The sequence below is a fragment of the Solea senegalensis genome, linkage group LG19 (assembly GCF_019176455.1).
Source record: "Solea senegalensis isolate Sse05_10M linkage group LG19, IFAPA_SoseM_1, whole genome shotgun sequence".
Taxonomy (NCBI): domain Eukaryota; kingdom Metazoa; phylum Chordata; class Actinopteri; order Pleuronectiformes; family Soleidae; genus Solea; species Solea senegalensis.
The window spans coordinates 19,800,728-19,825,786 of NC_058038.1; the positions used below are offsets into that span (position 1 = coordinate 19,800,728).

General features: G+C 43.5%; 4 protein-coding genes across 4 annotated transcripts; 2 read left to right on the plus strand and 2 right to left on the minus strand.

Annotated features, from left to right (window-relative positions):
- The first annotated feature begins 472 nt into the window (after nt 1–472).
- On the plus strand, nt 473–2,576 carry LOC122785556 (xylosyltransferase 1-like). Its single transcript, XM_044051418.1, has 3 exons — nt 473–783; nt 967–1,303; nt 2,211–2,576. The coding sequence occupies exons 1-3, from the start codon at nt 565–567 to the stop codon at nt 2,531–2,533; spliced, it is 879 nt and encodes a 292-aa protein (XP_043907353.1). The 5' UTR covers nt 473–564; the 3' UTR covers nt 2,534–2,576.
- A 1,914-nt stretch (nt 2,577–4,490) lies between these two features.
- On the minus strand, nt 4,491–10,537 carry kat8 (K(lysine) acetyltransferase 8). The gene is made up of 11 exons (XM_044051092.1): nt 9,943–10,537; nt 9,273–9,347; nt 8,952–9,130; nt 8,814–8,867; nt 7,812–7,976; nt 7,229–7,318; nt 6,692–6,832; nt 5,848–5,941; nt 5,234–5,384; nt 4,995–5,149; nt 4,491–4,681 (listed from the first exon to the last, which is right to left on the minus strand). Exons 1-11 carry the CDS (start codon nt 10,271–10,273, stop codon nt 4,617–4,619), a joined length of 1,500 nt encoding a protein of 499 aa, XP_043907027.1. The 5' UTR covers nt 10,274–10,537; the 3' UTR covers nt 4,491–4,616.
- Nucleotides 10,538–10,890: 353 nt separating this feature from the next.
- rnf25 (ring finger protein 25) lies at nt 10,891–16,155 on the minus strand. Its single transcript, XM_044051093.1, has 10 exons — nt 16,072–16,155; nt 15,769–15,843; nt 14,839–14,935; nt 14,459–14,526; nt 13,658–13,727; nt 13,501–13,572; nt 12,540–12,686; nt 12,280–12,369; nt 11,866–12,003; nt 10,891–11,768 (listed from the first exon to the last, which is right to left on the minus strand). Exons 1-10 carry the CDS (start codon nt 16,086–16,088, stop codon nt 11,121–11,123), a joined length of 1,422 nt encoding a protein of 473 aa, XP_043907028.1. The 5' UTR covers nt 16,089–16,155; the 3' UTR covers nt 10,891–11,120.
- Nucleotides 16,156–16,879: 724 nt separating this feature from the next.
- On the plus strand, nt 16,880–24,598 carry anapc2 (anaphase promoting complex subunit 2). The gene is made up of 14 exons (XM_044051876.1): nt 16,880–17,206; nt 18,134–18,383; nt 18,454–18,775; nt 19,015–19,147; nt 19,230–19,419; nt 19,564–19,683; nt 19,828–19,945; nt 20,737–20,915; nt 21,002–21,143; nt 21,673–21,748; nt 22,208–22,411; nt 23,313–23,445; nt 23,646–23,887; nt 24,244–24,598. The coding sequence occupies exons 1-14, from the start codon at nt 17,108–17,110 to the stop codon at nt 24,451–24,453; spliced, it is 2,418 nt and encodes an 805-aa protein (XP_043907811.1). The 5' UTR covers nt 16,880–17,107; the 3' UTR covers nt 24,454–24,598.
- The last annotated feature ends 461 nt before the right edge of the window (nt 24,599–25,059 follow it).

Sequence of the window (25,059 nt, forward strand, 5' to 3'; positions counted from 1 at the left end):
GATTTTGGACGACATACTATACTATGACATTTTTAGGTGATTTTGGACTACATACTATACTATGACATTTTTGACCGATTTTGGACAACATACTAGATGATGACTTTTTTGACCAATTTTGCACTACACGCTATACTATGACTTTATTCACTGAATTTATACATACTATAATATGACTTTTTTGTGTCATTTTGAATGACATACTATACTATTACTTTTTTGTTGTCATTTTGGACGACATACTGTACTATGACTTTTTTGTCACATTTTGGTTGGCATACAAAACTTTGACTTTCCATGTTGTCAAAAAAGTCACAAAAGTCGTGGTTTAGTATGTTGACAAAAATCTCATAAAAACTGACCCCCAAAAAAATTTTGTTAAAACAGATCGTGGTAAATAATCTCATTAGATGGTCTTCTCTCTTATAGAGTATATCATGTATGACATTGTGTGTGTTTGATATTGTATTGCAACTTAAATATTGTGATAGTATTACATCGCGATGTCTCTGGTGATTTTAAACGTCTTATTTTGTGTCTTCAGTGTTCCTTTAAATCCTTTAAATGTATCCACGTGTGTTTTTCAGGTATGTGGCCATGAGCCACCCAGTCTCGGTCCACCTCTACTTCCTGTCAGACCATTTTCAGGGCTACCTTGTGCGTCATGTGGCCACGAACCAAGCCTCCACCCAGCTGGAGACCCTGGAGACCTGGGTCACACCCAGAGACCACTTCAGCCTGGCCAGCCCCCCCCATCCAACCAACAGACTGCAGCATATCCAGGTCACACACACACACACACACATTCTCTCTCACACACACACATACTGATATAAAGCGAATTTTATCCTAATTTAAAAACGTCATAGTCTCAGTCTGGATGTCCAGCGAGGACGACCTGATGGGCACACACACAATGAAGTCTCATACAACCACATGTCAAAAAACTATTGTCCTGTTCTGCAGGTGGGGACAGATTGGGATCCTAAGGAGCGTCTCTTCAGGAATTGGGGGCGTCTTCTGGGACCCGAGGACGAGCCTGTGGCCGTGCAGCGCTGGAGCCGAAGCCAGAGCAACCTGACGGCCACCGTGGTGTGGATCGACCCTACCAACGTCATTGCTGCCACGTACGACATCCTGGTAGATGCTTCTGCCGAGGTTACCCACTATAGACCGCCGCTGAACCTGCCGCTGAGGCCCGGCTTGTGGACACTGAGGGTGCTGCACCACTGGAGCCTGCTGGGCCAGACCAGTTTTACTGTGGCCCCACTGGAGTTTCACCGACAACAGCCCATACAACACGGTAAGATGAAATGAAGATGAAATGAAGGATACTGAGCATTGTCCCAAGTTTCATACCTCAACCAGGTTTTGGTCAGTGTGTTTGATAGAAAAGGTCCAAAAGAGGCAACAAATACAAATACGCACACAGCAAAACCAGTCTTCATACCTGGGAACTCTCTTGGGTCCACTGTAGTCCACTGTAGTTCACTGTAGCTCCCTGTGATTCCCTGTAGTTTCCTGTGGTTCCCTGTAGTTCCCTGTGGTTCCATGTGGTTCACTGTAGTTCCCTGTGGTTCACTGTCGTTCCCTGTGATTCCCTGTAGTTTCCTGTGGGTCACTGTAGTTCCCTGTGGTTCACTGTAGTTCCCTGTGGTTCACTGTAGATCCCTGTGATTCCCCTAGTTCACTGTGGGTCCCTGTAGTTCCCTGTGGTTCACTGTAGCTCCCTTTTATTCCCTGTAGTTTCCTGTGGTTCACTGTAGTTCCCTGTGATTACCTGTTGTTTCCTGTGGGTCCCTTTAGTTCCCTGTATTTCAGTGGTTCACTATAGTTCCCTGTAGTTCACATCAATAGCACGTCTGTGTCACAGCTGTTGACACCATGCAACCATATTTATAGTGTAGGTATCCAGTCACACACACACACACACACACACAGGGTCACCTCTGTCTAAATTAGGTTCTCCACAGTTACTGTTTGATTTGTTTGACTCCTAACAAACCAACTCCCTAAGTTGGTTTGTGTGTCTGTCTGTCTGTGTGTGTGTGTGTGTGTGTGTGTGTGTTTGTGTGCTTGTGTTTACCAATTTTCCTTTTTTTCTTGCGTCTGATATAATAATCAGTAACAGTACTGGAAAACGTTGTAGATGAATAAAGTAAACTGTATGTTTTTGTTTTTTCCTCTTCCTCCTGGTGTTTGTGAGGCAGACGACGCTCGGCGGCTTCACGCCGGCCCGTCCAGAAACTCCTACATGGAGCAGAGTTTCCACGGCCTCAACCCCGTTCTGCGTCTGCCTGTTAGCCTCAGCGCTGTGGAGGAGGCCGAGGCCAACGCCGGCCTGACGGGGGCGCCACTGCGTCAATGGCTTGACCGTTTACTGGAAGGTCACTGGTCGGCGTCGGACGTCTGCTCCACGGGCCCCAGCGCCTGTCCCATCATGCAGCGGTGCGGCCTCACCGCCTGGAGTTCCACGAGCCCTGACCCCAAATCTGCAGTGACCACGCCCAGAGAGGACGGACGCATCAGGTAGCGGACGGAGAAAAAAAAAAGACTGAGGGGACGGAGGAGAGGACAAATGAGTCGTATTTATTTATTTATCGATAACGAGTGCCGGTGAAAGAAAAGGAGGCGGAGACGCTGTCGTCTTTCGGTGCTGGTGTCACTGGTGGGCGGGACTACAAACATGTGAGTGAGTGTGTGTGTGTGTCTTTGTGGGGACATTTTGGCTTTTTCAGGGTTAAGATCTGGTTTCAGGGTTAGGATTAGGCACCTAGGTGTGATTAAGGTTAAGTTAAGTGGCCACATTCCTCGCTCTGTTCACAGATGACATGATGGAAACAATACAGGAAGTGCCGCACATGAACAGGAAGTCAGGCCCGAGTTGGGTCTACATTAAAAAAAAGGTCTAAAGGAAACATGTTACGTCTGTGAATGTCCCCACAAAGAATACTGTGCAAACAAGTGTGTGTGTATTTGTGAGGACCAAAACAATCTTACGGACCATAGAAAGTGTGTGTGTGTGTGTGTGTGTGTGTGTGTGTGTGGGGTCTCCTGTTGTTTTCCTTGTTAAAAACAAACATCTATCAGAGTAATTTATTCAGATGTTTATACAGAAAGTAATTATAAAAATTATTATTATTGTATGTTATTTTCTGATGCTGGTCTGTGGCTCTGCGGTGGGCCGTCCTCACTGACCTTTGACCTCAATCTGATTTACGACCAGTGTTAAAGCTGCAGTATGTAACTTGTTGTTGTTATTTTTACTCTGCTTTCCGTTTGTTCTTCGTGAATAGAGACGATTCCCTCGTCTGAAACCAAGCACAACTACCAGACCTGACCGGAGGGAGCGTTTGTGTATACAGCAGCAGAGCAACAACAAACTGCTGAACCACCAGGGTTTTTGGACATTTTTTTTTTTTTAGCGGTTTTACGTCACATCATTCAAAAGAAAGGGAAATTATTATTTTTTAAGATCCATTTCATGTTTAACATGTGAGTGGATGTAAATGTCATGTGACACGTTTAAAAACAAAGTGGGGAAACGGTGGATAAACTTTTAAGAAATTGTTTTGTATTTTTTTATATTTTTCTGCTGTTTATTTTTTTTAACCAGGGTTTTTCCTTCTCCCAGTCTCCGCTCTGAGCTCGTGTTGTGCCTTAGCTGTCGTAGCTCCTTTTTAAGGAAGTCCTGATGAAAAGATGAAAAGTGTCCAAAAGAGAAGAAAAAACAACGGTTGTAAACGCCTTACACTGGACACTGGTGGTTTTTGAAATGCAACATTTTTGAGAATAAAAACAGAATCTGCCCAAATGTGTGTCGTTTATTTTACATTAGATATGAAGAACTGGTTGCAATTATCCAGACATAAGTTTACCTGGGATATAAATCTAAATTTAATCAGGAGATCAGGAATTATAACACGTATACTGTATGTAATATTTTATTATATCCTAATTAAAAAGGCGCTTACAAATAAAATGCATTATTACTACTATAGTCACAGTAATTGTGAATGTCTTTATTTTTTTATTACAGTATTTATCGTGTTCATAGATCAGATTAAGACTAAATTGTAATGCAAAGTTAAATTAAATTAAATGGCAGAAATGTTCATTAAAAGTGACTTTGAATTAAATTTGGAGGAAAACCACCTTGTACGACAAGTTCAGTTTGTAAAAGTTTGTAATGTGTAGTTAAATCATTTGCAAGAAACGATGCAGGAACTTTCCCCTCATTAAACGCTCATGAGCGGTGACGAGCTCGCACTGCCCGCGGTGATGGAATCATCAATAACAAAATCAATCAGCAGCAGCTGGAAGGACAGAGCTAATTAGCTCAGGACTCAGGGAAAACGCTCAATATCAATATTCAATATTGATATTATTCGGTTTTTTTTATGAAGCTTCTAATCAGTAAAAAATAAAAACGTTCTATCCTTACGGTTAAAAAAACAAGTCATCAGCATACGTGGTTGTGTTTTTTTTTTAAATATTTATTTCCAGAAAATATGGACAGATGTTTCTAAAAAAACAACAACAATATTTACAGCAGGTTTACAACAGGAGGAAACGGCTGACACACTCACACACGTACAGTGCTCTGTATCCGTCTCTCACTTCTTGGACAACTTGGCTTGTTTATTTTTAGGAGGCGCCCACTTCAAACACATGGTGTCCACTGTGGAGAGACAAGATGGAGAAGGAGGAACAATGAGGAAGGAGGAGGAGAAAGAGAGAAGAGTGGAGGAGAAGGAAGAAAAGAAGAGATGTTGGTGATTACATGTGTAATTTAAAAAAAAAGATTATATATATACTTTACTTTATACTTTATTAATCCCCTTAGGGAAATTATTTCTCTGCATTTGACCCATCCTAGAATTAGGAGGAAGTGGGCTGCCACACTGAGCAGCGCCCGGGGAGCAATGGGGGTTGGGTACCTTGCTGGGTACCTTGCTGGGTACCCAGAAGATTCCATGTCGGCGTGGACTCACCTGTGATTGGCGGTTTCTTGTACTGCGCGCTCTTCAGATGTTCCTCCACCAGTTTGGGCGTGACACAGATGACGTGTTGACCTTTCCAGTACTTCACCATGTTGAGCGACTGCAGCGTGCTGATGATGTCACTCTGCGTGATGCTGGTCATCTGACTGGAAACAAACAGCTAAATATTAAACCAGGAAATACAGACTCTGACAGGTGACGTCACGACTGGTTGCTACGGTGTGTTCTACCTGAGGTCTTTGATGGACAGCGTTCCTCTGAAGTCCCTCAGGATCTCTAACAGGACCCAGGACCAGTAGCTTCTGTAGCTCAGCTTCCCCAGATCAGACAGAGGCTTCTCTGGAGAACCCACGGTACTCTCAAGCTTTGACAGCTCGTAACCTACACACACACACACACACACACACACACACACACACACAATTCAGTATCAGTTTACATCCCTCACATCATTCCTGAAGTGTTGTGTTTTCAAAGCACAAAGAGATCATGAAATAAATGCAAGGCAAAGCTTTTAAAAAAAACACAACTGATTTCAGCTACTTAACAAAAGACGAATAGCAGCTGGTCCTCTGCTGCCTCGTGTGGTCACTTTGTGTCACTGAAGTCAAACTGAATGAAGGATTTCAAACACTGAAGTGACAAAATAAGGCGTTTGAATTTCGTGATGGAGGCAGCAGTGGATCAACAACTCCTGTGTGTGTGATGTTAAAATCACTGATTTTCTCTATGGGCTTTGGTGTGAGAGAGTGAGGGGTTTTAATGGCAGCACAGCCGGCACCGACTCAGACCTCATACAAAAAACAAACACACACACACACACACAGTGTGTTGCATCACTTACTGAAAGCTATGAGAAACTTTCCATAACCTCTGCGCTGGTACGGCGGCAGTGTGAGAATACACGCCACGTTGTTTCCGTCTGGAGACTCTTTTTCCTGGGGAAAAAAACAAAGAAAAACACCACAACACATTTTGAACAACAACAACAACAACAACAGCAGCTACGTTTACATGTGCAAAATAGACTGAGTTCTTCTGCCCCTTTTTCTCCAAGATAAATTTACTTTTTTCATATCTTGCAGTTATTCAGGAAGCGTTCAGGAATCACAGTACTGAGAAGCTGACGTGACAAACGTGAGAAAAGTGTGGTGCGCCGGTGAATCTCGTCTGTGATGCTCATTCTGCAGAAGTCCTGAGATTCTACTGTGAAGACAATGAGTATAAGTGCAAAGCTCTATTTCTCTGCTTTCTGATAGTTTTTGAAGAGTCTCCGACATTCTGTCTCTAGAGTCTCAGAGAGTCTGTCTCCAGAGTCTCAGAGAGTCTGTCTCTAGAGTCTCAGAGAGTCTGTCTCTAGAGTCTCAGAGAGTCTGTCTCCAGAGACTCAGAGAGTCTGTCTCTAGAGTCTCAGAGAGTCTGTCTCCAGAGACTCAGAGAGTCTGTCAGACGTCTGCTGTCGGCTGATGCACTTGTCTTCCTTCTTTGGTAATAGTACCAAACCAGTAAGACGTGGACAGGTCGACTGTTTATATAAACACAGATCGACACATGTACCAGCCCTAAATCGGCTGAGATTGGCACGGAAACCCCCAGCGACCCTCGTGTGGAGGATAAAGTGGTAGGAGATGGATGCGTGCGCACACGCACACGCACGCACACACACACACACACGCACACACACTTACTTTGGAGAAGTATCCTACGATGTGAGCTCCCTGTTTGTTCACCTCGGTGAGGATGTAGAAAATAAACGGCTCAACATCGAAATACAGCGTCTTGTGGTCGAGGAACAGTTTTGCCAGTAGACAAAGATTCTGGCAGTAAATCTGTAAAACACACATCGATAATTTTAAATATGGACATGGATTATGTATGAAATAATCTCATGATAGAACAACACAAATACAGCTGCAGATTACATTGCATTTTTACTCTTATGATTTATCTTCTTTGGCTTTTATCTTTATTTACTTCATTGCTTATAGTGAAATAGATAAATGTAGTGTTTTATAGTTTACTGATTTACTGACTTGAGTAAATATTATTAATATTTTGTTTCTTTAACACTATTACATCGAGTTGTAACCTTCCATACTTCATCTACTCTTCCAGGACATTTCACTTTAGAAAATTGGCCGTGGGAATTGCGGCGATACATTTTCAGAGAGGACAATTTTCTCTTTGTTTCTTACACAGTGTGGGTGGAAGTAATGTGTCCTCACCTTATGGTCTCGTCCGTCCACTTCGTACACAGATATGTTGCTCCTCCTGTAGATTTCTTTTCCCGACGGCTGCTTCCACTGACAATGAGACTGAGGAGACAAAGGTCATGGGGTCATTTTCTTCAAGATTAAAAAGAGGTCGTCCAGGTTTAGGGTTTATGTGAATACAGAGGCGCGCTGAACATTCTGAAACAATAAAATCACTGTTTTGAATAAACAAAAAAGATCAGTGATGTTCCACACACAGAGAGCTGCACTGAACGTGTGTGTGTCAGTAGATACCGTTAGATCAGGGGTCTCAAAGTGGTGGCCTGGGGGCCGCATGTGGCCCTCCAATCGATTTCATGTGGCCCTCCAAACAATATCAAGTTGTAATGAGTCATTTCTATATGTTTTTATTTATAAATGAAGAGATTAATTTTGTAACGTTCCAGCACCACTTACAGTCCCGTCATATGTATGGCACGGAAACAGAATTCTGTCATTTTAAAGGTCATTTGATTTTATTACGTCATGTCATTGTTCTCAGGTTTACAAAAACTCGAGCGGTGCAAACTTCTCTAAATCTTAAAGTGAGACTGACCAGGTGATGTCTGAAGGTCTTCTCGTACTTCATGTACTTGAGGCAGTACTCGCAGATCCACAGCTTGGGCTGCTTCCCATAATCTTCTGGGAACGGTGAGAAGTACCAGGCGTCAATCTCAAAGTTTCCGATCTGGATTTTATCTACGTATTTCACTTTGGTGATCTGTCAGAGAAAAAAGGGACGAAAACACTTTGATCACATGAAGAGAATGGAACATCACATGGTGCAGTTCAACCACACAGCCGAGAAGAAAACGCACACACAAGGGCTGAAAAATGTCCTCCAACAACAACACATTAGCCGAATATTGAAAAGAGTTAAATACTTGAAAGCACTTTGTAACTTTACTTTGAAAAGAGCTTTACAAGTTTATTATAGACAGACACAAATTGCACATATCAACTGACAACCCAGTGTTAGTCTGCCATCTAGTGGACAAAGCAAACAACCACACAATGACGAAAGACCAGAGAACACAAGCCTGTTGGATAATCATTTTTCATATTCGATTATTTTCTTGATTAATCGATAACTTGTTTTGCCCTTAAAATGTCAGAACATTTTAAAAATAATTATGTGTATATATTATGTATGTATATATAGATCAGTGTTTGTCAAACGTGGAAATGATGTTGTTCTCAAATGATTCAGTTTTAATGATTTCTTTGTTGCATGGAGCAAAGAAACCAGAAAATATTCATATCTAATAAGCTAAGAAAGTCGCTTCAACTAAAATTGTTGATTAATTTAGTAATTGATACATAATACACATATTCAATAGTCAATTGGGTGTTAAAATCGTTAAAAACATGCTATAAAATGCATTTTTACACTGTTTTATAAAAATCAGAGAACTTGTTGTCGTTATTTAAAAAACACTCCAGCTGATTTTTCATTAAAAACCTATTAAAATTATGAATTTCTTGGAATATTCAAAACAGATTATAGAGTTTGGGAGCACAGAGAGACACACACACACACACACACACTCCATCTTACCGCCTCGTGTTCTTTCTCCAGTGCAGCCGTTGTTGGGTCCATCTCTGCATACGTCTATAAAAGAAAACAAACAAAGAGAGAATGGATGAGGTTTGACTCACAGCGATCACATATCAACGCCGCAGACAGCGTCTTCACCTTCTGCACATGGTTGATTTCATCGTGCTTGCGCTTCTGGTTGCGAGTGATCTTCCTTTCAGGCTGGTCGCCCAAATCGCCAACACCTCCGATCTCTGTGCTCTTCCTCACCGCGTCCTTCACCGTCTTGGTGAGGGCCAGGCGGGCTTTACCCACCCACTCGTCCAGGCGCCGGTTGACTGCAGGAAAAAGAAGACCAGGTTAGAGGGTGTTGTGGAGCGAGAGGGATGGACTGGTGCAGGCAAATTCACGAGGGTGTGAGAAGGCAGGGGATGATGATTCTGAAGATAAAGTTGTTTTTTATTTATTTCTTGTACTCACATCCGACATAGTGAACGTAGAACTCCTCCCTGCCCTCCTGCTCATTCAGTCGGGACTGAATAACCTCCGCTGTGTCTGAAAGGGAAGAAACATCAGGTGATGAGTTTAAACCAAACTGAGGCTTTGAAATATAATAATAATAATACATCGTATTTTTATAGCGCTTTTCTTAACACTCAAAGACGCTTAAATACAGTCAAATTCTGCAATAACACAAATTTATTAAGCCTAACATTAAGACTTTTTTAAATATTTGCTCCCTCCAATGTATGCTGTGTATATAATGTAAATTATAATGTTTAGTGTATTTGACTAATTTATTCAATAGAACAAATATAATGATTGTCAACAACTGTCAGTTTTACAAATTATCTTTACAAATTGTTATATTGTAATCCCAATTATTTTGGTGAGGACAATTGTGACAGAACCGTTTTCTTTATCATAACAAACGAGTCTGTGTTTTAAATATTTGGATTTTTCTGCCCAAGAATAAACACTATTATTATGTTCAAAGGAATTTGGTAAACGATTCCTCCAACCTTCAACGGGTTTTTGACTATTTTTCCGAATTAAATCTAAATTTGGTGTCAATTCCTCCCGAAACAATGGAGGGCGCCACTGAGCTGCTTCAAAATAAAAAAACGTAGAAGAGAGACGGTTCACTCACGCCAAGTTTTGTCAGCTCTTTGACACAAATACGTCTCTCCAATCTCCACCGACACTTCTTGCTCCCTGCCCCCGCCGAGTACTGCTCCTCCGTCCGGGGTGTGCTGACTACTCGAGCCCCCGGCTTGTCTTACGCGGCCATCGGCCTCCGCCTCGTCTTCTTCGCCGCCGCTGCCGTTAGAGGAGCACGCAGCCAGGATACTGCTGTCCGCTTCTCCCCGCTCGCTTTCGACGTGGCTCGAGTCCATGTCCACGTCCATGCTGCACTCGGAATCCTTGTTGTCGTTGCTGTTGCTGTTGTAGTTTTGTGGAAACTCGCTCCCGCCGGTCATAATCTCGGTGGATTTAAACGCGACACTGCGCACTTTATTTCAGAGAGGGACGGTTCTCCTGTAACAACAAACAGACAAGATGGCGTCGCTTAGATTTCTTCTTCTCCTTCGTTTGACCCATGTAGTTGAAACACCGCCATCTTGTGGTGGAAGTCAACTCCTCCTCTTCTTTCAAAACAAAAGTGACGCAGTCTCGAGCAGCCTTTTGATGACGTCATAAAGTGTAAATAGAAATGGTGCCTTTGATTGGCTGGTCTGATCTCCTCGTTGATGAAAATGCTTGGGAAATACTCCACTACTTTTTTTAATGTATACATTTCAATAAATGTTTTTTTTAATTCTCCTTACATCACTGCACTGAAGGGTTAGTTTATCTCATAAAATGACCATGAGGTGTCATTTTAAAATTAAATACTGCCACACGCCCTCAGTTAGGTTGTTTTTTTTAGTAGCGCATTGGTTTACATGAAAATGTTTTTATTCAGCATGGGACCCATGTTCCAAAAACAGCATTTCAGGTCTCCCAACACCGTTTTCTTGTGGATAAAAAGCCAATACGATAACAAACTTGAGTGCTATGAACTTTGTTAGGCTTTACATGAAATACACACACGCAGTGATGTCCAGAGAGCATTTTAATTTGTGGTCGTCTGAGGTCACATTGCACCACAATGAAAAACAACAACCATCCGTTTCTGATAGTCATGTTCTTGAGAGGGGAAACCGGAGCGCAGGACGAGGACAGGACACAACAGTGAACGTCATTTCTGCTGCAGGTCTCTAATCTATGTAAACTCATAATGGAGGCACACATACGTTTGTTCATTTGCCCTCCTGTTGCCCTTTGTCATAGCACCTCGTCCTTTACCCTCTCTCTCCCCACTACCTTTTGTTGGACACCCCTGCCATGGCCCCAATGAGGTCCAGATCCTCGACTGTGGAGGTTACTGGACCCTCCTCTGCTTCTGGAAGCTCGCCCGTCCCAGTGGTATCTGGGGCTCCCGCTGTTTGCGACAGATGGGTGAGGACCCCTTCTCCTGCCGCGATACCCACGACCACCCACAGAGTCTGGAGCGTCTCTCGGGTATTCAGTTTCCAAACACATGGGCTGACCGTCTGCAGAAACCAGTACCTGTTGCGGCTCTGTGTAGACCTCTCTGCTCACCTTTGGACGACATAATTCTGCCTCTACATGGACCTGATCACCCTGAGCTCGGGTCGTCACCAGTGAGGACAGAGTAAGTCTTTCCAGGTGTTCTGTGACGGCGGCCCCGGCATTTCGCCCCTGCTGACGTCTGAACCGGCCTCCTCTTCTTGGGCCCCTCGTCCGGTTCTGCTGCCTCTGGCTGTGTCCGCCTCTGCAGTGGGACAGTCCAGGTACAGAGTGATCTGGTCTGACACCAGTCTCATCAGATGAAAGGTTAGTGGCGGACGGTGTAGGACGTTCGGGGGAGACGTCTACGTCCAGGTTTCCATTTTCAGCACCAGACGGAGCCTGTGGGAGTCATTTATACATTGAACAGGAACCGTCGTCAAAGTCTTCTCATTTCAGTTTGGATAGAACCAGAGAAGCAGTTTGCATCGACTCTCACCTCGTTGATGTGGATAAGAAAGCGATTAGATTCCACCTCCCGATCGATGACCCCGCCTTTAGACCTCTGCCTTTGCAAGACCTTCTGCAGCTCCGCCCACTTCTCTTGATAATCAGATCCAATCGCTGCTTTGTCTGACTGAGTGACAAAAAAGTCAAAATCAGTCAGTGTGGACGTTCGGAGAGGTTCCTCGCTGCAGAGTTCATGAATGAAAGTTAAGTCACATCAAACTGTTCATAACAATACCAGTGATTAAAGAAACAAACAGTGCCATATCACAAAAAAAAAAACTGTGGTCGTGATGGTATTTTATGTTCCATTATCGTTCCACAGATCAGTGACTGCCTGGAAATATGGACACACGTTGAAATTTAATGACATTTCACTTTGTGTAGATAAGCAGAGGGTTTTTACCTCGGGCAGCTGGGGGGCAGGAGACGACAGCAGCTCGTCCAAGTCGTACGCCAGAGGCTCCCTGCACACCGGACACACCACGGCCAGCTCCTGTCAGAGGTCTCAGAGTGAGTCTCAGAGTGAGTCTCAGAGTGAGTCTCAGAGTGAGTCTCAGAGTGAGTCTCGGGGATTCATTCACAGCTACAAGCAAAATGTCTTCATTACGAAATCGGAACGGGCCGCATTGCATCATGAGGAGTCAACAAGACAGCGGCTGATACCTGAGGGTGTGTCCTCTCTCTGGTCTTGTCCTCCTCTAACTCCTTCTCCCTGAGGCGGAGCTCCTCCTCTGAGTGGCTGACGTAGCGACCCAGGCAGTGGGAGTGGAAATAATGATAGCAGCTGGTCTTGGTGAATGTTTCTCCTTCCTGGAAAATGCACCGGAGCGCCAACGTTAACGTGTTAATTCTGGTCAACGGTGGCAGACGTGGCATGTTTTCTTTTCTGTGTCGGCTCATAAGACACTGTGGCAAATACCATGGTTGTTCTGTATGGTGCTGCCCTCGCAGTAAATAACCCTTTCTACCTTCTACAGACGGTTTATAAAAGATGACTATTATTTTCAATAGAAATTAAGAAATAATAACAAACACCACAGGTAATCCATGACTCGGTTTAAATGGTTGTGTTTGGGAAAAATATGCTTTGCTGAGGAGTTCTTGGTCTCAAAGCTGCAAATAACAATCATTCCCATGATCCATCAGTTTCTCGTGTATATATATATATATATATATATATATATATATATATATATATATATATATATATATATATGTACACACACACATACATACACATATATACATACATACATATATACACACACATACACATATATATACACACACACATACACATAAATATACACACACATATATTCATAAACATAATAAACATACATACACGGATACATATATATTATATTTTCAGTTTCTCATGTATATGTTTGTATACACACACATCGTCTTAATCAAATATAAATAATCTAGTTTCAGCAATAGCTCAATGATCTAAATTCCTCATCAACTCTTATGACGATCCATTTTTTACAAATAATTAAAACAAGCTTTCAGTTTTTACTCTGGTTTCATTCTAATACATTAAATCATATTCATTTAGAGTCTCACACAAAACTAATGTTAATGAAAAAAGGGGTTTGTAAAGATGAGGAAAACAACATACCTTAAATCCGTAGAGACAAATGACGCAGTTCCCGTGAGGAATATTACTTTCGGTCAGGATTTCTTTTGCTTTCTGAGGAAAGAAGAAAGAAGACGTTGAAAACAGAGCTACTGATCTAAATACACAAGCCACAATCATCCATGGAAACCGTAGTGACCTCGATGAGCTGATACAACACGGGTGAGCCGAGACAGGACTGAGCCTCCAGCTGAAGACACTTTTGGACACTAAAGGACAAGAGGTTGAACATAATTAAAGGTTTTTCAAAGCACACATTTAAAGCAGCAACATTTACTGGATTAGCTCAAGTCTACGATGTCTTTAAGAACATGTTCACGTCTTTATCTCACTGTGAGACAGACTTTTCCAACAGGAAACTGAAGTTAGTGAACCACTTTCTCTCCCACACCAAACCCCATAGAGAAAATCAGTGATTTTAACATCACAGCACACAGGAGTTGTTGATCCACTGCTGCCTCCATCACACAAGTTCAAATGTCTTATTTTGTCACTTTGGCATTAAAAATCCTTTATTCAGATTGACCTCAGTGACACAAAGTGACCACACGAGGCAGCAGAGGACCAGCAGCTCCTGTGTCACCGCAACTAAAATCACTGATTTTCTCTACAGGGTTTGGTGTGGGAGAGTGAGTGGATTACAGACTTCACTTTCCTGTTGTAAAGGTCTGTCTAACAGTGACATAAAGATGTGAACATGTTTGAAAAAGCAGATATCGTAGATTTAAGTAGGTGTAGACTTTACAAGGCAATTCTTTAGTGTCGTGATTAAAACACTTTCTTTCATCTTTCACTGTTGGCAGCCATGTTGTTAGTGAGTGTTCAAGTCACAGGACGGTTCACACAAAGTAAATAAATATATAAAGTTTGTGGAGCAGTGAGCAGCTCTGACCTATTGTGACACTGAGAACTGGATCAGTTCACAGAGTTGGTTATTTACCTGTTGAGCTTGTCATCAGAAAGGCCTCGAGGATTGTGGATGGAGATAATTGGAGGAGACGAGGGATACTACGCAAGGAAAGAGAAGAGAGAAGGTGATATAATGTGACTTTATATTTTTAATTAAAGGCTTTGTGTTCCTGTTTCTGCCTTTGTACAGAGCTCCAGGAGTTGATGTCACGCTATACAAAAATGAAAACCTCACAGACATGGAGTATATTCAGTCTTTCACATTCTGGGTTTTAAGTGACAGTGAAGTCTTAGAGCTTGAAACCAGCACTGGTGTTGTTCATGTTTCCAGCGATTTTCCTGCCAACATGGCAGAGTAAACAAACAGTCATGTGACGTCCAGAGCTCTGCATTTGAAAGTTTGTCCCATACCTGCTGATCCAGGGTCAGGGTGAGGGTCAGTCGGACAAACTGGGAGACAGAGTCCTCAGCGGTGGACGGATACAGCACCAAGCTCACCTCCCAGGCCCTGGATGACACAACGCTTAAACTATTTATCTTTTTCAAATCAAAAACACTCAGACCGGTGAAATCAATTATTAAAATAGTTGCAGATTAATTGAGGAATCAATTAATAATCACATCACATTATCTGCTGCGTTTAAAATGAATAAGAAAACAAATATATAATCAAAAGTACACAGAAATGTGCAACTCTGCAGGCTGGTTCTAATATTAGTCACACTCGCACTGCTAGGCTCAAATTAACCCGTTAAATGCCAGGTTCTTGTCATGATAACACCATGTTTTTAGATGAAAAACTGAAAAAAAATAATTATTTTCAATAAATTGCATACAAAGCAAATATTTCGTGTCGAATTACTACATCCTGCGATAAGTCAATGAGAGGGAGGGGGAGTTGCAGCAGTGCCATCTAGTGGAATTAGCTTTTTTTTTCTCCATACGCCGAATATTGCCGAAAACGACGCCATCTAGCGGAGAGCAGTAAAAAAATATCCCTTCCTAGACAAACGCCCAGATATAATAAAGACACGTATTATATTTTAACGGAGGTGTGATGAAACATTGAAGTTTGAATAGGTTTCAATTGGACATTTTTGTCCATAACAATGTGAATGTATCACCTGTTTGAACACAGTGTGTTTTAGTTTGAGTTGTAGGCGCCGAGCATCAAATATATTCATATATGAATATGTATGAACACAAGAACACAGACAAAATGGTCAAAAGACGCGTAAGATGCGACTTAACAGTCTCGCTATGGGTTAAATGTCACGACATATGTTTATGTTTGGCTGTTAGCTGCTAAGTGTTAGCGGGCTAACAGCTGACTGCTCTCACCTGTCCCCCTCTGTCCTCTTCAGCTGCAGCTCGTCCAGGTAAATCGACTGCAGCACCTCGATCTCTGACACGACACTGCAGAGGAAACACACACGGGACAGACAGACAGACAGAGAGAGAGAGAGACAGACAGACAGACAGGCTGTTAGCCGTTTGTTTTCGTCTCTGGCGAACGTTAGCATGTTAGATCAACTCTGCCGACCAACTACAGGAGAACCTGCGACATTTCTTCAGAGAACAGAGCGACACTGACGCGGGACAACATGTGTGAATGAGGGTGACACGGCAGAAACACACACTTACTCGTTCTCTGCTGCCATGATGAGACTCCTGAGTCAGCCTGCTGCCGACCGGAAGTCGTCGTCGTCTTCTTCTTTATTATTGTTACGTACGTTGCAACGTACTGCATCAGCCCCAACAACTGTGTATCAAGTTGTCTTGTATGTAAGATTTTATAATTCATTATTATATGTTAAAAAGTAAAATAAAGTAAGTATCAGTACATATCCTTTGCATTATTTTATTTTGTATGAGCCGGAAGCCTCCTTGTCATGAAGTCTTCCTATGCTAACAACGTTTGTCCGTTCACTGCCCTCCAGTGGCCACAACGTGTAACTGCACCTACATTTAAACCATTTTCATCTGTTTTTTTTTTTATTGTTTTCAGAATCATTCGTATAACTGTATGTTGGCGGTTGTTAGTTCTCAGTTATTCTTTCCCTCGTCACAGTCGCGGGTATACGCTGCCCTCTTGCGGTAGTAGTGCGCAACTATATATGGTGTAAAACGTTTATTTTGAAAATTTAAACCGGATTGTAGACTTACGCAGCCGGCGGTTGTAGTTATTCAGTTTGGCCACTAGAGGGCAGATGATTCAAACTTGGTGTTGTCCCGAGAGTGTATGACTGTGGCCTGCTAATGTATTGCAGTTTGCCATTGTGGGCACAAGAGGGCATCAAACACCCACTAAACCCAGATCGACCGATCAATCTCAACAAACGTATCATGCTCCAACTTCCTGTTAACTTTCAAAATAAAGTAAGTAACAGCGGTGAACTGTAGAGGGTGCACCTGCGCAAACATATTAACCGAAACCCATTCAAAAAGAAGAGGAAGTACACGAAGAAGAAGCAAACCCGCGATTCCCAAGCAGGGATCATGTCACATCACTTCAGATTAAAAATAATGTAATAATACGACATTATTTGGATGTCAAAACGTCTTTATATAGAATACGTGATGCTTTACGTAGACGTGTGGTGTACGGCACAGCGACACGAAGCATACGCGTTGCTGTGATGTTAGCTCAGTTCGTTTTTAGTGAAGAAATTGTCAGAAAATGGAAGAAATTGTGATGGAATCAGACTCGGTTGAGGTGTCGGGGTCGGCTTCTTGTGTCGGCGTCGCTGTCGCGTGGGAAACGGTCACCACGGCTCTGGTGAGTGGAACTTTATTTAGCCACGAGCTAGCATGGAGTGACGAAACTCAGCCGAACTCCATTCAAATATCTCATTGTTTAACGTTTACTTGCATGTTGCAGTGGTTCACCTACATCGGAGTGTGAAACGGGCAGGTCACTCATTAGTCGAGTTATTCGATGAAGTTTGGGATGTATCAATATTGACATTTGTCTGAATTGTGTGTCTTGGACTGTGCAGATGTGTTCTTGTGTCCATCGATGGAACAAGAAAACTTTACTATGTTATCCGTCCTTGCGATATAAAACAACAACAACAATATGTTGGTTCTAGTCATTTTGGATTGGGAGAAAAATATGCTAAAGTTTCACATGGGAGACATTGAAATGCTGTCAGTGTTCAGAAAACCTATAACTTTTTAAAGATGGATAACGATTGTGACCCAAATGTCATTACATATCAAATGTGTGCTTTGCAAACATATTAACAAGAGATGTTTAGTAAATGATTACAATGTAATGCTAAACATGTTATTTTAAAACACATACACTCAAATCTTAACTAAAATGAAAATCTGTAAATTTGTTTCTGTAAAAATGAATCCACTGGTCGAGCTAACCAACATGCAGTCCTAGTGATTTATTTTGTACCACAAGGGGAGCTGCATCGTTCCAAACACTCCAGAACCACACACATGATTAACAAAGACTTTGTCACACATCATGACATCATGTTGTCCATTTTCTGATGTGTAACATTAGTTTAATTCCTCTTTGTCTGTAAACAATCCAAAAATATTCCCATACTGAAATACACTCACACAATCATCCACAGCCCGAACACTGACATTAGGGAGAAAAAGTCAAGAATAAGGGAAGAAACCGTGTGAGCACTGACCCTGCAGTGTAAGTACAGACACTGAGTTCTGGTTTGGTCCTCGCTGTTAGGTGTCTCCTGGCAGCTCGGTGGACGATCAGAGCCTCTCGAACTCCCTGACTCTGCTGTGCAGTCAGGGTCTGGACCGGCTCCTGTGCAGCTGGCTGCTGGAGACTCTGCAGATGCGTTTGTCAGCCTGTGTGGCTCCTGAGTTCTGGCGTGGACTGGAGCAGCCGGAGAACGAGCTGGAGGAGAGAGACCGGGCCTCGGTCCTCCTCGCCGCCTTTCGGACCCTGTTGGACCGGCTGGAACCTTTTCTGGGCAAGTAGAGGAAACATGAGGAGAAATCTAACAGAAACAGCATGCAAACAGAATTTGTTCTTCTTCGTAGGTGGTTTGCAGCGGCTGGGAATGTGGCAGGATGAGGGTCGTGGGGGCCTATGTGGCCCGGGGCCCTCTGGCCTCCAGGAGCGGGCCTTCACCATCATCAGGGCCCTCCTCCTTTTCTCCCCGGCTCCGATTCTCCAGGAGCGTGTGCTGGAGTTTTACAGCAGGACGTTCTCTGTGTACATGAACCAGCAGGGGGAGTGCGAGGATGGGGCCGAGGTCCCTGACGCAGCAGGGGGAGGAGTTTGCCGTGGCTGCGGGGTTCTGATGCCACACTGCTGGTGTCAGGAGGCTGTGGAGAAACTTCAGGAGCTGAGTCACATACTGTGAGTCAACTCAAGTCGGGGCTGCAAACAGAGGCAGAACAACAACAACAAAAGTTACACTCTGCAGATTTGAAAAATTACTCAAATTCTCATCGCAATATTCATCATATAATTCAAAGGTTTGCCTCATGTCATGCAGTCCTGCGATGTACCACTCACTGTTTGCCTCATGTCATGCAGTCCTGCGACGTACCACTCACTTCCCTCTGATTGTCTTTGAAATGAAAACGTGGTTCCAGGTCCAAACTGCAGCTGCTGGAGTGGGTCAGCTCCGAGTCCGTCACCTCCATCCTCCACAAGCTCATCGAGCAGCGGATGGAACAGCACTGCCGAGGCGAGTACGAATGCTCCTTCCTGCTGGAGTTCCAGGAGGTAAAAGCAAAACTAACGGCTGAGACGAGATGTTTTAGCATGGACTCCTCCATCAGCTGTTCGTCTCTTTGTGTCCGAACAGTGGCTGGAGCTCGTGCTCGGCTGGCTCAGCAAAGTGTTCGCAAGTGAGGCCGACACAAACGGTCCAGTACGCAGTCCCAGTGTTCCCAGTGCCAGCTCCATCCTGAAGCAGTGGAGATGTCACATGCACCAGTTCTTCTGCAGGATCTATGTGAACATGAGGATCGAGGAGCTCTTCAGCATCATCAGAGGTGAAGAGTCTTCATGTTCCGGTTCCAATCAGTTTTGAAATCAGACAAAAACTTGTTTTTAACGTGGATGATTCGCTTTACACTCACTGTAACAGCAGAATGACATTTACTTATACACCCATGGTTGGATGTCTCCCGTTTCAGATTTCCCAGAATCCAAAGCTGCCATCGAGGACCTGAAGTTTTGTCTGGAAAGAACGAACCAGAGGCAGCAGCTTCTCACATCGTTAAAATCTGCTTTCGAGAGTCGACTCCTGCATCCAGGTTCATAACTGCGTACTCTCTCTCTGTGTTTGTGTGTGTGTGTGTGTGTGTGTGTGCGTGTGCGTGTGCGTGCATGCGCGCAGTGACATGAAAAGCACAACCTTTATATTTACCCTCTGTCTTTATCTTACTGTCTGTCCTCAGGCGTTCACACGTCCGACATCCTCACAGTTTACATCTCTGCCATCAAGGCCCTCAGAGAGCTGGACCCGTCCATGGTCATCCTGCAGGTCGCCTGCCAACCGATCCGCAAATACCTCAGGTGACTCAGTTTATGTTAGTCAGTGTTTTTGTCATGAACGGCTCACGGCGACTCGCTCTGCTGGAGTTCTCCATCCTAAAAAGAAAACGCTCAGAAGAACCAAATGGGCTGCAACGATTAGTCGACTAGTCGCAATTACATTGATTATTGAATTAGTCAGCGTAATCGATTATTTTTAGCTTTATAAGCTTTGTTTTTCTCAGTAGTGGTAATAAGGGTCAGCCGTGATGTCACCGGAAAAGTTATGCCCAAACAGTATCATGGCTACATGCACGAGCATCTGAAAAGGGAGCACGTTGTCGTCTCTGTAAGCTAATTGGCTAGTTAGCTGGTAAAATGAACGTAAACAGTGAGCTACTTACTCATAGCTGTAAACGTTAATATTAACAATGATTAGCCTTAGCACACACACGGGATGTGTTTGCTGTAACGTTATAACAGCGACGTCATGTTTGAATAGGAAATGCGATAACGCTAATGTTTTATAATATATATTAATAGTGCATAGATTTTGATTCCATTTTACAAAGCACTAAACATTTACAGCTAAAAATGTTAAAGGCCAGAGTTATCACATTACAAAGTGTCAGAAATGCTGCTACAAGCTGCAAACTTCATTAAAAGTTGAATGAACTATCATCTTAATTCTCTTTATTTTCAGTTAGCACATACCTTTAAACACTTCTAGCTGGAAACTAATGATGGTTATATAAGTACAGCTGCTGCGATAAGCTGCAATTTACTACAAATGATACACTTGTGGCATAACTTTCACTTCTGGTGCATCTCAGGACTCGTGAGGACACAGTGAGGCAGATCGTGGCTGGACTCACCGGAGACGCAGAGGGCTGCACTGATTTGGCGTCCGAGCTGTCCAGAGGAGACCCGGTGACTCTGGAGATGCAGGACAGTGACGAGGAAGGCAACGACCCAGAGGACTGGACTCCTGACCCCACAGATGCCTTGCCAGGTCAGTGAACACATCGCATGTCGGTCCCAGTCTGCTCCTCGTGGAACACGTCCACCTTGACCCTTTCTCCCATTTCCGTTTGTCAGATAAAATGGGCTCCAAACGTCGGTCGTCAGACATCATCAGCCTGCTGGTCAGCATCTACGGCAGCAAGGACATCTTCATAGACGAGTACCGGGCCGTCCTGGCTGACCGACTGCTGCACCAACTCAACTACAACACTGCCAGGTACGTCCTGACAAACCTCCCCCTCCTCTGACACCGACATGCATGACAGAATGATGGTGACGTGATGTTAAAGTCGGTATTTCAACTTGGAAAGTAGGAGCAACCTCACGGACTGCAACATTGGATTCCAAGAAGGCACAATAGGTAGTCCGGGACACGTTGCTTCCATGGCTTTTAACGGCTTCTCTATTTGGAACGCGGCCATGACGTCATTCCCAGTTACAACCTCCGATGTCAATGGATCACACAAATATTTTTACCCGTCAAAATAAAAGGCTCGAATTCCACGATGCTTTAGCTCGCATTTTCCTTGGGTGTTGAAGTGCTAAGTGTTGCGTCATTGGGTGGGTCCAGGTGGGCGGAGCAACAGACCAAAACATTGTGATCGCTGAATGTTTCAGTTGAACATCTGACGAAACATCACAGTCACTTTTATGATTTAGTATAATACGAGTTTAACATTTAGTACATCAAGCCTCCTGGACTGTAGTTGTGTGTGTCATGTGACGTGTCCTCCGTCTGTCTGCAGGGAGATTCGTAACGTGGAGCTGCTGAAGCTCCGGTTCGGGGAGTCTCACATGCATTACTGTGAAGTCATGTTGAAGGTAAACACATTCTTTCTTCTATTTTTTTTTTCTATCTCCTTCCTTGAAAGCCCACAAAACACGCGGTCGAAGGTAGAAACATGGCGGTGCAAGATGGCAGACTTTGTAATTGACTGGCCCTTGGCCATATATATATGTATATATATATATATGTATGTATATATGTGTGTATATATATATATGTGTATATATATATGTATGTATATATATATATATATATATGTGTGTGTGTGTATATATATATGTGTATATGTATATACATATATATACACACACATATATGTGTGTGTATATATATGTATGGTCATGTACGTGGTTGGTTGGGGGGGCGGAGGAGTTCTGTTTCTGATTGCCCCGCCCCTTGCTGTTATTGGCACTTATTAACATTACTTTAGGAAAGTGCTGCTCACTCTACCTTTTTTTAAAAGTGCGTCTCTCCACGTCTCCTCTCTCATCCAGGACATGGCGGACTCCCGCAGGATCAACACTAACATCCGCGAGGAGGAGTCGAGGCTCGGCGAGGACGAGCAGCCGCCGCTCTCGTTGTCTGCCATCATCCTGTCATCAGAGTTCTGGCCTCCGCTGAAGGAGGAGAAGCTGGAGCTGCCGCCGCCAATCTGCCAGGCCATGGAGGCGTACACCCACCGCTACGAGAAGCTCAAGGTGACGCCTGCCTGCTCCTCTGACACCAAGTCTACAGATGTTTGTGTCGTGGGTTCTGAATAATTTTGAAAATAATTGTTAGTTGCAGCCCTAGTTTATGGTGTTCACAAAATAAATTATTAAATTGTGGGAAGTCACAAACTCAAATGAAACGTATCTGAAAGCTACGAGCTAGCAACAGTTTTTTAAATAAATGCTGGAGCCAGTGGAAGTTTAATTTATTATTGAAGTGATTTTACTCCTATAGAGTTTAGAAATGCTGAGTAACTGTTTTCCCTCCATATTTCTTGCTTTGTCAGGCCTGCTAGCCTAGCTAACACTATTATCATGACTTTACCACTTGAGCACTAGCATGTTGTGTTTAAAATGTCAAAAACACTACGTTAAAGTCCCATTTGAAGGCACCGTATGTCGTGGTGTCGAGTGTAGCCCCAGTCACAGGGTAAAAAAAAATGCTTTTCAGAGAAGCTAAAGGCTAACATGCTAAAGACATTACTAGCAGGTGACATTACTAGCAGCCACTTCAGAATATGCTCACATCTTTATCTCACTGTGAGACAGACCTATCCAACAGGAAAAACTGAAGTTTGTAAACCACTCACTCTCAGAAAATCAGTGATGTTAGCTCGCAGGGACACGGGAGCTGCTGGTCCTCTGCTGCCTCGTGTGGTCACTTTGTGTCACTGAGGTCAATCTGAACAGAGGATTTCCACAAAGTGTGAGCTGTGACGTTTCCAAAAAAAAAGGCTGTGAAGCGGCAAAATAAAGCAGTGACGTGATTTTCCTTCTCTCCCAACGAAGCCTCCATGTAGGCAGCAGGGGGCACTCACAGCACGGTCACATTACTAACTAACTAACTACTACTAACTGACCCTTTAACACCCGGGTGTCTTTGTTTCAGGCCATGAGGACACTGAGCTGGAAGCCTCACCTGGGTTCAGTGACTCTGGACCTGGAGCTGGAGGATCGGACGCTCACCAACCTCACCGTGTCGCCCATTCACGCAGCCATCATCCTGCACTTCCAGGACAAGAGTACGGCCTTTCATGTCATTTGTTTGATTGACAGAGTCTAATTTGTGGTTTGCCACTGTAAGAGCGTTGATATTGCTTTGTGCTTTCCGCAGCCACGCGTCACACGTTTTAGACGAAGGAATCGGAGGGCAGTGCTAAAGCTGAGACAGGAAATGTTTTATTCAATCTGGATTGTGGGTTTTGTGTTTGCCGTCTGCCAGGCTCTTGGACACTGGAGGAGCTGAGCGTGAAGCTGGGAGCTCCGAAGGATCTGGTGCACCGGAAGATAGCTCTGTGGCAGCAGCACGGTGTGCTGAAGGAAGAGGCGGGGGGGCGCTACTATGTGGTGGAGACGGGCTCGTCCAAAGAGAAGCTGGAGAGGAGCGTGATGCTGATCGACAGCGACGAGGAGAGAGACTCCAACACAACCACCCAGTCTGAGCAGAGGGAGGAGAAGCTGCAGGTACGCACACACACACATGCACACGCACGATTAAAACACTGCAACTAAAAGTGCCAGATCGGACCCGCGAGCTAAAAAAACTAAAAGAAACTGCCTCTATGAGGTTTGGTGTGGGAGAGTGAGGGGTTTACAAACTTCACTTTCCTGTTGTCTAGATAAAGATAAAGACGTGGACTGGACATATTTTTTTAGGAAATTGTAGACTTATTTTTGAAATATATTTAGAATATGTTCACTACTTTATTTACTTTCTGTGGAGCAGTTTACAAACTTGAATCTCCAGACAAAAAAGCTGTTTAAGCACATTTTCACAGATTGATTTCACTTACCCGTCACTTGTGTCTCGGTCCCTGCAGCTGTTCTGGGCCTACATTCAGGCCATGCTGACGAACCTGGACAGCATGACTCTGGACAGAATCCACTCCATGCTGCGGATGTTCGTGGCCACAGGACCCGTGGTGACAGAGATGGACGTGAACGAGCTGGAGGCCTTCCTGCAGAGGAAGGTCCGGGAGCATCAGCTGATGGTCTCTGCAGGTGTGTACAGACTCCCCAAGTCCAACTGATGATGTGTTCAGGTTCTGTGAGAAATCTTCTCACAGTCCCAGTTCTTCAGACTGTCTCCTGTTTGTCTGTCTGGTTTTTCAAAATAAAGGCACTTTACGCCTTCCTCTGCAGCTGAAAATGTAAAAGTGAAAGTTCTTGGTGTCGTGAAAATTAAAAATGTCTTTCATGATTTGTGTTATTTACTTTTTGTGGTTTTGTGAATGTTTTTTATCCAATGTTTGCTTTTCCAGAGGGAATTGACCTTACATTCATTACATTCATTTGTTAAAGGGATAGTTTAGTTTTTCCAGTGTTTGCAGTGCCATCCGTTCATTCTCAGCCAACGAGTACACAAGGAAAAATCTGATTCAAGCCAGAACATAATACACGGCTAATAAAAAACACAGACTTTGGCTTTTTACTACTTCGATTATTAAATTAACTAATCAACTATTTTGATAATCGGCATGAAGCTTTTTACATGATTTCTGATTGTTTCAGCTTCTTAAATTCTTAAATATTCTTTGGTTTCTTTGCTCCATAAAAACAAAGAAATCATTAAAAAAAAACCTGAATAATTTTTATGGAGGACGGAAAGTGCCAAAATTAAATAAATACACCAATAA

Coding starts and splice junctions, on each gene's coding strand:
- LOC122785556 (XM_044051418.1), top strand. CDS start 565: ATGTATCCACGTGTGTTTTTCAGGTATGTGGCCATGAGCCACCCAGTC. Junction 784..966: donor ACAGACTGCAGCATATCCAG/GTCACACACACA, acceptor CCTGTTCTGCAG/GTGGGGACAGATTGGGATCC. Junction 1,304..2,210: donor ACAACAGCCCATACAACACG/GTAAGATGAAAT, acceptor TTTGTGAGGCAG/ACGACGCTCGGCGGCTTCAC.
- rnf25 (XM_044051093.1), bottom strand. Junction 12,687..13,500: donor TTTGTCTCTACGGATTTAAG/GTATGTTGTTTT, acceptor TGCATTTTCCAG/GAAGGAGAAACATTCACCAA. Junction 12,004..12,279: donor CTGCCCCCCAGCTGCCCGAG/GTAAAAACCCTC, acceptor TTTGTCACTCAG/TCAGACAAAGCAGCGATTGG.
- anapc2 (XM_044051876.1), top strand. CDS start 17,108: ATGGAAGAAATTGTGATGGAATCAGACTCGGTTGAGGTGTCGGGGTCG. Junction 17,207..18,133: donor AAACGGTCACCACGGCTCTG/GTGAGTGGAACT, acceptor CCTCGCTGTTAG/GTGTCTCCTGGCAGCTCGGT. Junction 21,144..21,672: donor CTCAACTACAACACTGCCAG/GTACGTCCTGAC, acceptor GTCTGTCTGCAG/GGAGATTCGTAACGTGGAGC.
- kat8 (XM_044051092.1), bottom strand. CDS start 10,273: ATGACCGGCGGGAGCGAGTTTCCACAAAACTACAACAGCAACAGCAAC. Junction 6,833..7,228: donor TGGACGGACGAGACCATAAG/GTGAGGACACAT, acceptor TGTGTTTTACAG/ATTTACTGCCAGAATCTTTG. Junction 5,385..5,847: donor AAAGTTTCTCATAGCTTTCA/GTAAGTGATGCA, acceptor GTGTGTGTGTAG/GTTACGAGCTGTCAAAGCTT.